Source organism: Borostomias antarcticus (genome assembly GCF_949987555.1).
Source record: "Borostomias antarcticus genome assembly, chromosome: 12".
NCBI lineage: Eukaryota > Metazoa > Chordata > Actinopteri > Stomiiformes > Stomiidae > Borostomias > Borostomias antarcticus.
In genome coordinates, this window is record NC_140245.1 from 9,768,381 (window position 1) to 9,782,298 (window position 13,918).

At 48.2% G+C, this 13,918-nt stretch overlaps 1 protein-coding gene across 2 annotated transcripts in view; it reads right to left on the reverse strand.

The window, feature by feature from the left end:
- Positions 1-1,205: 1,205 nt before the first annotated feature.
- Positions 1,206-13,918, reverse strand: part of LOC311316518 (enhancer of polycomb homolog 1-like) — a 31,984-nt gene continuing 19,271 nt past the window's right edge. For both annotated transcript variants that reach the window (XM_084447384.1, XM_084447383.1), the window contains 12 exons: positions 13,055-13,200; positions 12,693-12,899; positions 12,329-12,477; positions 11,824-11,980; positions 11,400-11,564; positions 9,924-10,013; positions 9,375-9,523; positions 8,656-9,029; positions 5,723-5,856; positions 5,040-5,181; positions 4,471-4,852; positions 1,206-2,091 (listed from right to left, as the gene is read on the reverse strand). In XM_084447384.1, coding sequence (XP_084303510.1) covers positions 2,019-2,091; positions 4,471-4,852; positions 5,040-5,181; positions 5,723-5,856; positions 8,656-9,029; positions 9,375-9,523; positions 9,924-10,013; positions 11,400-11,564; positions 11,824-11,980; positions 12,329-12,477; positions 12,693-12,899; positions 13,055-13,200 — 2,168 coding nt within the window. In that variant the 3' untranslated portion in view covers positions 1,206-2,018. The remainder of the gene's footprint in view (positions 2,092-4,470; positions 4,853-5,039; positions 5,182-5,722; positions 5,857-8,655; positions 9,030-9,374; positions 9,524-9,923; positions 10,014-11,399; positions 11,565-11,823; positions 11,981-12,328; positions 12,478-12,692; positions 12,900-13,054; positions 13,201-13,918) is intronic.

Sequence of the window (13,918 nt, forward strand, 5' to 3'; positions counted from 1 at the left end):
TTATCTGTGTTATTCTGATTGACACTTTGAAGTCAATAAAAGCTCACCGATTGGTTAATCAATTCAAACCCGAGAAGTCCATTCTTGGTCCACGTTACAATATCTAGAAAATCATCCTATAGTTGGATCATATTAGGCCTACTTAACTTTGGATTTATTTTTTCCATATAGCCTACCATGTAGTCTTGCTCGTAAGAAACACATTTCAAATGAGAGTCCCTGCCTGAATAAAGTGAACGGTCTTCACTTCTAGAAGCCGTAAGCCTGACTATCCAAGTCCTTTTCATCAAAAGTCATAAATATTTGAGAACAATGCATTATAGTGTGTTATGAGCTGCTCCTACACAGATGCCTATTCAGCTAAGAACCTTGACACCATCCTGCTACTCACTTAACTCTCAACAGAATAGGACAAAGACAACACAAAACAAACAAAAAACACAGGAGCCATGCTGGTCCAAACACAATGCCCTGGAGTTTTTATTTTCTTTGTGAGAATTTGAGGATTTGTTTTGGCATATTTTTGCTCCGAAACCCATCTTTCAATCTAGAAAGGAAAACCTGGTTGATAGATCAGGCCGTTGGAATGGGCATTCATAATGTGGTACAGACAAAGTGGACCTACTTATTGAGTACTGTGCTCTTCACAGAAGAGAACTCAAGTTTTTCCAAAGGAAGGCACCCAATAACTGTTTGTGTGTGTGTCTGGTTCCTGGCCTCGCAGCCTTCTGGAGAATCCTAAAAGCAAAAAAAGTCTGTCCGTTTGTTTTTTTTAAAGACATTTTCCTTATTTGTTATGTATAAACGGGAATGATGATAAAACGTAGAACACTACTGCATTGCTCCCCCTTACAGCTTGTTTGTTCGGTTCAACAAGTAACAACAGAATGAAGCCTTTCGACGAGGAACATACAATCATTATCAAAACAGTAGGGGGATACAAAAATAACTCCATTTCTTTCACAAAATGAGAAGGGAAGGGAGGATTATCTTTTTTAATATAAAATAATAACAGGTCGAAATCAAAGCAGCATTCAAATCAAAAAACAAAAATAGTGCTTAGATAAGTCAGAAGCAACTGACTTCTGAGAAGAGACTTCATCCCCATTTTGTTACTTGTCTCCAGAACAATTAGAAATGGAAGATCTTCGCAATAATGATGACCCACTGACAAACTGATGCCCTGCACCCCCACCTCTCCTCTCCTCTGCCCCCCCATCTCTCCTCTGCCCTCCTCCCAACTCTGTATGAATGCATGTCGCCGTTGATTCAACATGATAACAACCGACTGTCGCCCTGTAAAGGAGCAACCATCGGTCGTGTTCACAACATACAGAAATAGAAGTACATATCTATCTAAACACTGACTACAACACAGGAACCAATGAAGGAACAGTGTACAAAAAACCAACAGGAAACAAACAAAAAGGAAAATAAACAAACAGGGGGGAAAAACTGTTTTTGTAAACACAGCACAATAAATAGATAAACAGCAGGTTCCGTCCCATGCAGGTGGTACATCGTGACCATGACTCCCACGCCTCACACTCGCACCAGTTGCAGTTTGTCATTTTTTTCTTTTAATTTCATCCCAAGTGCAAAACATCACAAATGAACAATTTCTGTATTCAAGTAATGTTATATACAAGGGCGAGGTGTGTGTGTGTGTGTGTGGGGGGGGGGGGGGGTATTACAAATATGCAGTACTGTACATATAATTGCCATATTCATAATTTACAGACGTTGATATCTCTTATTAACAGTAACAAATAGAGGGGAATTGTACGAGACGAGCATTGCAATTAAGTCCCAAGAAAAGAAAAAAAAGTTGCCATGGAAACACGCTGCGTGCTCATTCCGCTGCTGCCGCTTGCATTGCCAACTCTCTCTGAGGATGCATAGCACCTTCACGACCCTCCCCTGCCCAGGGGCCAGCTCCCAGGGGCCAGCACCCAGGGGCCAGCACCCAGGGGCCAGCACCCAGGGGCCCGCACCCAGGGGCCCGCACCCAGGGGCTGCTACGTAACCTCCATGGCCACTGTGTTGTCTGATATACTGTTCAGTGCTGGCTTGTCCTGGTCGTGGTTCTCCCTGGAGACGGAAGCACAACGCAAGAGAAAGACATAACATCAGACACATGAGCAATAGCATATGGATACTGACTGGTGACACAAACAAACAAACAAACACTCGACAAATACAGCAGCAAATACACACCCGACATGGTTAACATACAACAAGCCTAAATGTCTGCAAAACACTTTTCCTCCAAAAAAGAAAATTAAGTTTACCAATAAGACTGCTACTACCATCATCAGTGTCTGAAATTAACATTTTGGCTCACCTGCCAGGAGGACTGCTTGACGGTGGGGGGGATCTACATGCCAAACATATATTTTTACCGGCAAAAATATAAATGTGTGTCACCTATATAAGTGTTCAGTACACTTCATAGACGTATTGCCGAAAACAAATTTTTGGCAGTGACTATTCTTATGGCTGCCGAACTCATTGCCTCACTCTAAAGGGTCATACTCAGACCATCCTCACAAGATGAAATAACTCATTGCCCCCCTCTAAAGGGTCATACTCAGACCATCCTCACAAGATGAAGGAACTAATTGCCTCACTCAAGGGTCATACTCAGCCCAGTCTCACAAGATGAAGGAACTCATTGCCCCCCTCTAAAGGGTCATACTCAGACCATCCCCAGTGCGTTGTCCTCCCATCTCCACTAATGACATTTTGTGGCTGAATGTTATCTGTCTCCGCCCTCCTTTTCCTCAGTGGAGGGATGTTTTTATTGGCGGCTTCCCGCCATTTAAATATTGCCACATAACCTTAACTACTTTTTGGAGATAAGAAGCCTCAGAGCCACCAGGCAAGATACTTTATTTTATACTACTTTGTAGGGCTGCCCCCTGAAAGTTGACGAGTCAGATCATCAGAGACCCTTAAGTCAACTGAGACTCTTCAAGTTGAGCAGTGTTTTTTTTTGTCAGTCACAGCTCCTCTGACAAGATGCACTGGTGGGCTAAGACATTACATTATATTAGTCATTTAGCTGACACTTTTATCCAAAGCGACTTACAATAATTGCATTTAACGTAGGAAGCCAGTGTATAACTACTAACCAGAACTCACAAGTGCATCTCCTTTCTAAATAAGTGACTAAGAGCATAATCTGGTGCTAAAGTCAATGTGCAAGAGTAGCAAGCTCAATCTAATGCTGCAAGCGGCAATGAGATGGGGTCCTTCAGTTCTGACCCCTTAAGACTGACAGACAGGGGTAGACTGACCAGACAGGGGTAGACTGACAGACAGGGGTAGACTGACCAGACAGGGGTAGACTGACCAGACTGGGGTAGACTGACCAGACAGGGGTAGACTGACAGACAGGGGTAGACTGACCAGACAGGGGTAGACTGACAGACAGGGGTAGACTGACCAGACAGGGGTAGACTGACACAGGGGTAGACTGACAGACAGGGGTAGACTGACCAGACAGGGGTAGACTGACAGACAGGAGTAGACTGACCAGACAGGGGTAGATTTACCAGACAGGGGTAGAGTTACCAGACAGGGGTAGAGTTACCAGACAGGGGTAGACTGACCAGACAGGGGTAGAGTTACCAGACAGGGGTAGAGTTACCAGACAGGGGTAGAGTTACCAGACAGGGGTAGACTGACCAGACAGGGGTAGAGTTACCAGACAGGGGTAGAGTTACCAGACAGGGGTAGAGTTACCAGACAGATGGGCTGTTAACACCCTATATGCACACCTGCACTACCCACGTACGTGTGGACGTAGGTTTTGCCCAAATTTTCAAACTGCACCAAAATCCATCATGGCGGAGACTGTGGGTCCAAATAGCAAATTTGTTCCCCATGTTGAATCACATAGATGTACCTAGTTTAATACATTTTCGTCTAACGGGGTGGAAATGCCAGCACTGTTTGTAAAATTGCTTATTATAGTTTAGGCTAGGGGAAACAATGCATAAAAACCAGGAGGCACCCAAAGTAGATGGACATTGCGGGCGAGATGATGTTTAGCAAGAAAAACAGCACTTTATTGTGCTGCCTACGAGTTTGAGTTGAAAGTTTGACCGCTGTCCTGACTTCTGCGATCTCCTCGGACATGACTATATGAAAAAGAGGAACGCATCGTTGAATCTCTGGTTTGAACTGAGTCGGGTACAGCGCTACTATTTTGTTGCAATAATTTGGTTACAAAAAAGTACTGGCCAGTGTGGCAGGTAGCGTTCCGAGATCTATTCGGCAAGTGGAAGCGGTGGGTGTTCATTTCTAATTGGTGCTTGGTGAGTGTTAATTTCAGACCATGACACGCTTATCAGCGCGCACGCACGCACGCACGCACGCACGCACGCACGCACGCACGCACACACACACAAAACGCACGCGCACGCACACACCGACCCATCTCATACCCTCCCCCGTGGGTCTCACCTTGGCCCCATGTCCATGGCGGGCGAGGCGGCGGCGACCTTGGTCATCTGACCGTTGGCGTTGGCGGCGGCCAGCTTTAAGGCGGATGTGGACACGGCGTTGAGCGCCCGCGGGATGTGGTGGTGGCGCTTGTTGGCGGCGGCGGCAGCCGGGGCGGGTGCGCTCAGACGGAGGCTGCCGCTGTTGTTGTTGCTCCCCGTCAGGACCTGAGTGGTGGTGGAGGTGGCGTTGGCGGCGTGGAGGTGGGGGGTGCCGTTGTTGTTGGTGGAGGAGGAGGAGGGGTGGAGGAAGGTGGGGGAGGGCGAGCCGGTGAGCGGGCTGGGGGTCGGGGTAGAGGGGAAGGGCGACGCCGAGCTAGTGAGGTGCAAGCCCTTATAGACACCTAGAGAAGAACAAAACGCAGGCGACCATCAAAATCCTTATCCAATTTCCAACATGCATTCAATTTCCGTCCGTCGCAAACACGGCACTGGACGGGCCTTCTCGCCGTTACACAAAAACCTTTTGCCGTTTTCTCAAAACGAGCACCGCCCTCACAGAGCTTTGCCACAGCAGACTTGTAGTCCTACCTGAGGATGAGAGGACTCCGTTGACTCCGGCTCCCAGCGGCGCCTCCTCCTTGGTCTTGAGGGCCAACAGCTGGTCGGTGGTGAGCAGCGCCGAGGCGGCGTACAGGGCGAGGGCGGAGTCTAACGTCTGGGACACCAAACCCTGCGGGGAGAGAGAGAGACACCGCAGAGCTTAACACTGGCATGAGGGGAGGAGGAGGGGGATGTGGAGAGAGAGAGAGAGAGAGAGACCTGGGAGAGGGAGAAGTGAAGTGAAAAGGAGAAGGTTGGTAGGAGGTGAGAAGGAAAACCGCAAGTAGTGGTCAGGCGAAGAAAGGACGACAGGAAGAGGTTGAGAGAGAGCAGCTGAGGTGACCCCCCCCCGGTCAGACCCCACGACCCATCATCCTTTACATGTCTAGCTGAGCACCAACTGATTAGCACTGATAAGATACTGTAAGGACAAGCGATAAAGGGAGCTCCAATGTACCTGTACTTGTTACACATGGCAAATAAACTTTCTATTCTACAATAAAAGGTAGAAAGCAAGGAAAATAAAGGATGGCGCTGAGGGGTTGAGTAAGGGGAGAGACTGACGTCAGACAAGAACAAGTGAGAGAGTAAAGCTGGAAAAAGAGGGAGAGTGAGAACAAAAGGAGGAAGAGAGAGAGAGAGAGAGAGAGAGAGAGAGAGAGATGTCTAACCTGTGTGCTGTTGGCAGTGGCGGTGCTGTTGGCTGGCTGCTGCTGCTGTTGTTGTTGTTGTGTCTGTTCCAGCTGCTGCTTCTGCATCAGAGCCAGCTGCTCCTGATGCTGCTGGTACTGCTGGGCTGTGAAAGCTGGGAGGGACACAGGATACAAACGCTTATAATGCTGTAATAAACACTGCATTACTTTATTATTACTATAATACTGTGGGGAGGTGAGCAAGTAGCAGTAGGGTGTGTTCCATACGAGCTCTGCCCATATAATAGCAGACAGGTGCACAGCTAGCCCCCCGGCTCCCCTTCCCAGCAGACACACCCAAACAGAGCGACAGCACCTCCATGTCTAGAGATGTAGTGAAGACTGGGCTGACCTCAGGGAGCCACCAGGCTCATTAAGACATGCGTTCATGTCAACAAGAAGGTTTTGGTGAGAGAGAGCCTGATCAGACTGAAACCCTGAGCATGGACACACCACCAGGGGGCAGGCTCGCACAACTATTCTCACAGCGCACCATCAACATTCTACAGCAGAATCTGAGGTTGTGACACATCTGTCTAGCTACCGAACACACCTTCCTTGAACACACCTTCCTTGAACACACCTTCCTTGTCGTACAGTCAGTCACATCCATGTATGTGTGGCAAAATTTCAGTCAAGCATGGAGCTCCATCACCACCACAACTAATTCCTCTTAACATTTTGAAATGGGACTCATCAACTAAAGCCATTTGGATTACAATTCTACTAGACCTGCATTAAAACAGACCAGGTCTTAGTTAAGAGACATCGCTAAATATCCATAATGAATGGAACAACGTTGGAGTGTGAACGGTTACATTATCATACCTACTTGACAGGCTTCATCTACCTACGTTGAACATGGTTTAGAGACGCCCCCCTCCTTTATTCATACTGGTTTGTTGACTTCCATATTTAATTGTTTTATTGGTTTGTGAAGCGAGATGTCATCTTAGGACACGGCTGGAAATAGCATGTGGTTCTGTCACGTGCGTTTTGTCCTCTTTTTCTTGTGGACTTCAATGTGATCAGTTAGAGTGGTATTTGTACAGCACTTGCCTACAAGAAGATAGCTAAGTAGCTAACAGTTTATTAGAGTAACTAATGGTTCAGACGGTTAGTCGTTAGTTGCTTATAGTCAGAGTAATTTCGAATGAGTTAAAGATGCAATAACTGTTTTTTTCCTCACATTTTGTCAAACCAATTAGAACCACCTGATATCAGATTCTCATTGAGCCATAGCATCTTAATAGCGTCCTACTGAAAAGACTCACCCCAACCAGTCTTCTTATTCCAGCATGTTGTCAAATTACAGCTCGTAACTTTAGCTTTTCTCCGCCCCCATGCCTTAAAAGTACATATTATACATTTTAGGCCTTTCGTTTGTAAGCAAGTCTCTTTCTGCCATCAAGTGGTAGGAAATCGCTTATTGCCACTTTAAGAGCGAAGAAGGGAGTTTGTAGTGATTTGCAAATAGCTAGTAGCCAGCCCGTGCACGTAAGTGCCGTGTCTTTGTACTGAAGATCTCACAGACCGAGTTAGCGAGCACGTATATCCAGCAGCCGGTAAACCAGCAGATGAGGGACATTCGCTTCGGACTGTCTTCCAGGTTTACATGGTTATTGTTGTATTCAAGTTGAGATTATTATTGTTCCCCTGTCCCAGTAGTTATTGCCCACAGTAATTGTTAAGGGAGAAGAAGGGCCCATAGAAGGGCCGCCGGGTGATGGTGGCCAGCCCCTTAGAGTTAGGTTTAGTTCAGTTGGTTAATTTAATATAATGTAGGATTTCGGTTGAAATAGGCTTCTACAACCCCCTAGTTTGTAGGCCCGGTTATTCACAGACTGACATTTTGGGAAGTCCATTCTCCCTAGTTCCAGGGTGTGTGTGGTTTGTGGTGTGTTGTATTTTGTGGTGTGGTATGGTGTGTGTGAGGACAGATGTACCAGGTATTTGATATTCAGAGCAGAACATGTCCCCAGGCCACACACCCTGACAAATGAATATATTCATAAAAAATAAATAAAAAAACTAGTTTTAATTGTCTGGAGTCTGTCTGAGGGGGAGGCTGTGCCCTGCGAATGCCAAATAAGCACCGCTCAGAAGGCTGGCAGGGGAAGGAAAAGAACACGACCGTGCTTTATAACCTTGACTCTCCCAAAAACAAGACAAATCAATTTCCAAGGTGGTCAACTAACACTGGACTCACACAAGCCTGGGTTTGTGTGTCTGTAGTGTGCGAGTATGTACGGGTATGACTGGGTTTGTGTGTCTGTAGTGTGCGAGTATGTACGGGTATGACTGGGTTTGTGTGTCTGTAGTGTGCGAGTATGTACGGGTATGACTGGGTTTGTGTGTCTGTAGTGTGCGAGTATGACTGGGTTTGTGTGTCTGTAGTGTGCGAGTATGTACGGGTATGACTGGGTGTGTGTGTCTGTAGTGTGCGAGTATGTACGGGTCTGACTGGGTTTGTGTGTCTGTAGTGTGCGAGTATGACTGGGTTTGTGTGTCTGTAGTGTGCGAGTATGTACGGGTATGACTGGGTGTGTGTGTCTGTAGTGTGCGAGTATGTACGGGTATGACTGGGTTTGTGTGTCTGTAGTGTGCGAGTATGACTGGGTTTGTGTGTCTGTAGTGTGCGAGTATGTACGGGTATGACTGGGTGTGTGTGTCTGTAGTGTGCAAGTATGTACGGGTATGACTGGGTTTGTGTGTCTGTAGTGTGCGAGTATGTACGGGTATGACTGGGTGTGTGTGTCTGTAGTGTGCGAGTATGACTGGGTTTGTGTGTCTGTAGTGTGCGAGTGCGTACAGGTATGACTGGGTTTGTGTGTCTGTAGTGTGTGAGTGCGTACGGGCGTGTCTACTGAGCATGTGCGTCTCCGTCGTTGTGCCGGGGTGTGACTACTCACCAGCGACAGGGGCGGGGGCTCCTCTGCCCTGGGGCGCGGCCCCGCCCGTCTGGCCCCCCGGGGTCGAGGTGGTGGTCTGGGTCAGACCCCGGCTCAGCCTCCTAAAGAGCGGGTCCGCATTGTCCAGGTCATGTAGTGGTAGTGTCCGTGGTCTAAAGTGCCTCCATCGGCAGGCCTTTATATTCAACAGCATCTGACTGAGGTCCGAGGGGGTGGAGGAAGAGGAATTCGAAGAGCTTCGGTCCGAGGTATTTGTTTCTGAGGTACTGGCGAACTTGTCGAGGACTGGGGAGTGCGGAGACGGGTCAAGCATTTCCGGATCCAGCCCATGAAATACGTTGTCGTGGTCAGTGTGTGCCCTGTCCAGCAAGACCCTGAGCGGGGGAGAGAAGGGTGGGCAGGGGAGGGTTAGCGTTACTGCAGTCGCGGGGAATCGACCCCATACCATCACGGTGACGTTGTCTTTATACGCTAATTCTTCTACTCTCCAGCAAATGCATGGGAGAATGCCCCCCCCCCCCGCCCCCTTGCTCATTTAGGTTAAATTCCCCCGCCCCCTTGCTCATTTGGGTTAAATTCCAACCCCCCCCTCCCCTCCTCCTCCAGCTGGCCCATCTCCTGCGCCAGTCAGCTCCTGCCCTCTGCCGTGGCTCATAGTTAGGAGCGTGATGCCCCTCTCCGGTGTCCTGTCCCGCCCCGCCCCCTCCCCGGCTTCTCACCTGCCCCCTCTGCCCAGGCGCCGACGGGCCAGGCCCAGGCAGTAGCGCGGCACGGTCAGGCTGGTGAGGCAGTAGCGGTAGCGCGCGTGGGCCGGGCCGCCCTCCGCCGGGCTGCACCACGGCCAGCTTCCCTCGCGGTCCGGCCGAGACTGGAGACAAAAACAAGATGGAGGACGATGTGAGAAACCAGGAATACTCGTCAAAATCAGACAACATGACTTTGTCACTTGGTGGAACCCCTGAAATGCATCTTTGTGTCACTGCATACGCATATATCACTGAAGAAAATCATGTGAGCACACTTAAGATTCATACAAGTTCCGGAAAAAGACCTCTGCAAGCTTCCAGTCTAAAACAACCTGTGTCAGAGCATTTCTGAAGACATCACTGTCATAAATGTACCACCCTTCCCATCCAACACCATTTTTGCCAGAGGTTTGTTTTTGATAAAAGACAATAAAAACACAATAAAAACAGTAAAAGACTAATTGGAGTCTTGCATATTCTGTGGTGTGTGAACCTCAGTACTGGTGTAGACAGACTACTCACAGTGTGGTATTGACAGCCTGCTTTCCTACGGAAGGCGTAGGCACCGTCTGGGTCGTTCTCCTCCTCTGCTTCTGACGAGCCTGAGTGCATCTGCAGAGAGAGAGAGAGAGAACACAGAGAGAGAGAGAGGGAGAGGCAGAGAGAGAGGGAGAGGCAGAGAGAGAGAACACAGAGAGAGAGAGAACACAGAGAGAGAGAGAGAGGCAGAGAGAGAGAGAGACAAAGACAAAGAGATCAGAGAGACAGACGCAGAGAGAGAGAGAGAGAGAGAGAGAGAGAGAAAGAGATCAGAGAGAGAGAGAGAGAGAAAGACAGATCAGAGAGAGGCAGACAGGGATCAGAGAATGACAGATGGAAGACAGAAGAGAGAGACGGAGAGAGGGAGAGAGAGAAAAGGACAGAAATCAGTGACATGGTCACCAGGTTAGATTTACAACCAGGCAGACAGAAGCCATGGAAGCCAGATTATTGGCTATTCGATGGATTTGAATAGGAATTTGTACCCTTGATATTGCTGCCCGTCAGTCCCTTCTGGGTAACCAACTCATCAAAGAAGCAAAGTTACTTCTACATGACAATCCAAATGAATCCTCTAAATCCAGGTTCACATAGAACAGCCAAGAAATTAACTTAAGGTATTTTAGTGATTGCCAATTGGGAACATTAAAAGTTCTAAAACTGCCAATGTCCACAATTCAACATGTCAAAACTTACTCAAGACAAGATGGACATTGTAAAGCTCGTGTCTAATCGCTGCTGTGAGCCCAGATTTTAAGTAGAGGTCGACTGATCAATCAGATAGAGTAGAGGTCGACCGATCAATCAATTTCGCAAAGTAATCGGCCCGGACAGGACGTTTTTAGAAGTTTTGTTGTTCTGTTACATATTTATACTCAATCAATTAAAAGGCTATTAGCTTTATTTGAATAAATTGATATGGATACAAGGATATGGACCGCAGCCACCCAGCAACTGATGAAGAGGAATAGGCTACTTCATTTGAACTTAATTGAAGACAAAAATAAAGAAAAGGATTTATAACAAAATGTCTTGGACACAGCCTACTCTTTGGTGTGAGGAAGACTTTCTTAGAGACTCTCCTCCGTGAAACAATCGTTCATAGAGGAATCGAATAGTGAAGGAAATATGTTATGAGCTGTTGGACATGCAGGCCTAACAGCTGACAGAGGGCAGGTGTATCCAGGTAGAAGAGGCTTAAACGCCTGAAACATGACCTGTAGACCTGACCCTCTGAGTTTTCATTACTCTTTGGGGTTCAGCCTCCTTGAGTTTGATGATCCAGATGTATTTATTTAGGTTTTTAATTTTTGACAGTAGCATTTTTTTCCCTCGCTATCAGACGATTATCGGCTTTTTCCTGCTCCAAACTATCGTTATTATATCGGCCTTTAAAAATCCACCATCGGTCGACCTCTAACTTTAAGCACCAGTCTCTGTCCTGCATGTGGGGCCCACCTGGGAGTAGGGCTCCTCGTCCGAGCTTGGGAAGTCGTACTGGTTCAGATCCTTGGCGTTGAACACGGAGGGGCCGGAGTGGTGCTGCGCGCCAGAGGACAGGGGTAAGACTTTGGGCTTCTTCTCGTACTTCCTCTTTGTCCGGACCACTTCCGTCTTTTCGGGCTGGATGGAAGGGGGGAGGGCAGAAGGAATGGGTGTTGTTTTCAAAATGAGGCCTACTTTTCACAAAGAATCTGGAGAAATCTCTTTCCAGGGTTGCATTTCCATTCAACATGACAACAGTTCTAGCATAAGACGAAGGTGATCCAGAGAGATTTAATCTGGACGCCATTAAAGATTTTGAACTACTTGAACCTGTTAGGAACAAGCCTTTTTTTCTCTTTTTTTTTTACATTGATCCAATCGGACCGCACTGGCTCACCTTGGACTTGTAGTCCTTGAGGTCCATGTGGTCCTGGTGCCGGTACTGGTTGCTGTTGGTCAGGGGCACCAGGGGGATGGTGTAGGCCGGCTTGGCCAGCGCCCGCTGGGCCAGAACCTCCGCCATGATCTCACCGCCAAAGTCGGACATGCCGTTCCTGGAGAAGACGGAGAGGAACGGAGGACAGAGTGAGAGTGAGACGACTGACAAGCCAAGGACTTTGTTTGCTACCATCGATATTGAAATCCATCAATCTGAAGACCGCTTGAGGTTATGCTCAGGCACTTTCATTTGGCACGGTGGCAGGTTTTTAAGTTACTGTACTTAAGAGTCAAACTCGTGCCAAGCTGTACTAGGAGTTGACGACTTGTGCCAATCTGTTCCTCTCCACTCAAGTCTAGCCCAGCTCTGCCCAACGATATAATGTACACAGTACAAAGCTAAGCTCAGGCCCGCTCAACACAGCCCTAGTGCCTGACGGCGTGTTCAGGGGAACGACGCCCACCTCTTCTCCACGATCTCCAGTGTGAGGTGCAGCAGCTCTCTCTTGCTCTTCTCCCTCCTCTTGATCATCTCCAGGATGGTGACGGCCCGGCTCAGATCCCTCCGTAGCTTCAACATCTTCTCGTACGACGCCTCGTCGTTCTTGCGGTTCTGGACACACACGTACACACGCACCCACACACGGACGGTGGTTAACAACAGCAATATCATCATAGTTTCACAGTCTTACTGTCAGGTGTAGATACAGTCGAGACAAGGCGCTGCTTTTAGAAAAGTCAGAAGAAGTGAACGTCGAACGAATGTCGAAAGCTGTTCGATGGAGTTGAGAGGAGGAAGAGTTTCTCCGGCCCCCGATGACCTCTCACCTTTCTGGTCTGCATCTTCTCCGTCCTCCGTCGGAAGGCCACGTAGGGGTCGCTGGTGCTGGAGCCGTCCCTCTTTTCCTGCTTCACGGTGGGGATGAGTGAGCTGCTCTTACAGCCTTTCCTCTTGCGGCTCCAGTAGTCGAAGACCTCCTTGATCAGCTCGTCGTCCTCCTTCAGAAGCAGCTTGGCCTCCTGTAGGCTCACCAGCTTGGGGGGGGGGGGGGGCACAGTTGGAAGGGTTACTTTCTGAGTGTGATGGGATTGTATGCGTGTATGTTGCGGAGTGTGTGTGTGCGGAGTGTGTGTGTGTGTGTGTGTATGTGTGAGAGAGGCCGTGTGTCGTCCTGAGGCCGTGGACTCACCTGCTGGCCGCTGCCCTTCTCCAGCCGGTCGATCATCTCCTCAAACTGCAGGAAGGTGATCTCCATCTTCTTCTTCAGCTTGGTCACAAACGCCTCGTCCTCCGTGTCCAGGTCGTAGTCTGGCTGCTCTGTGTCCAGGCAGAAAGCTGGAGGGAGGGAGGGGAGGGGAGAGAGAGAGGAAGAGAGAGAGGAAGAGAGAGAGAGGGAGGGAGGGAGGGAGAGAGAAATGGATTTTAGAGACTGAAAGTGAGACACCTAGGTCTATCTTTCTGATACTTTGGTCTTGATTTCTGATACTGTTATTCGTCAGCCACCATATTCCAGCAGCCCATCCTGCTAGTCGTCCCCTATAATCAATCAAATCAAGAACAACTTTGACGCTTTGAAAACAGCAGCAGTTTAATCTTCTACTGAGGTTAAAAATCCAGACCTCAGCTGTTTAAAGAGAAACAACTCCAACACTAACAATCTTAAGAGGTAGGAGCCTGCATCTCCACCAGCAAACAAGTTCCAGTTCAGATGACGCACAGCTTATAAAAGCTCCAATATGCCTTCATAAGGCACTCCATAAATGTGTCAAAGTGTATTTCATGCTTTATTAAGTTAATAAATGCAGCACTAAAAATGGGTTTGACGTTGGTGGTTTTGTCACAGTTATGCTCCATTTCTGAACTTTTATAAAAGCATGACACCGATGTCTTCCCTTCCTTTCAGTCACATCCAACGGAGGGCTGGCTGTTCATTTCTCATGGCAGGAGGCTTTTCAAGCCCCTTAACATCCTCAATGTTTTACTGCTGACAGCCTTACAGCTCACTCCAAAGCTCAACCACAACCACGCGTCTGGACTCCGTCGTGATCGGGGT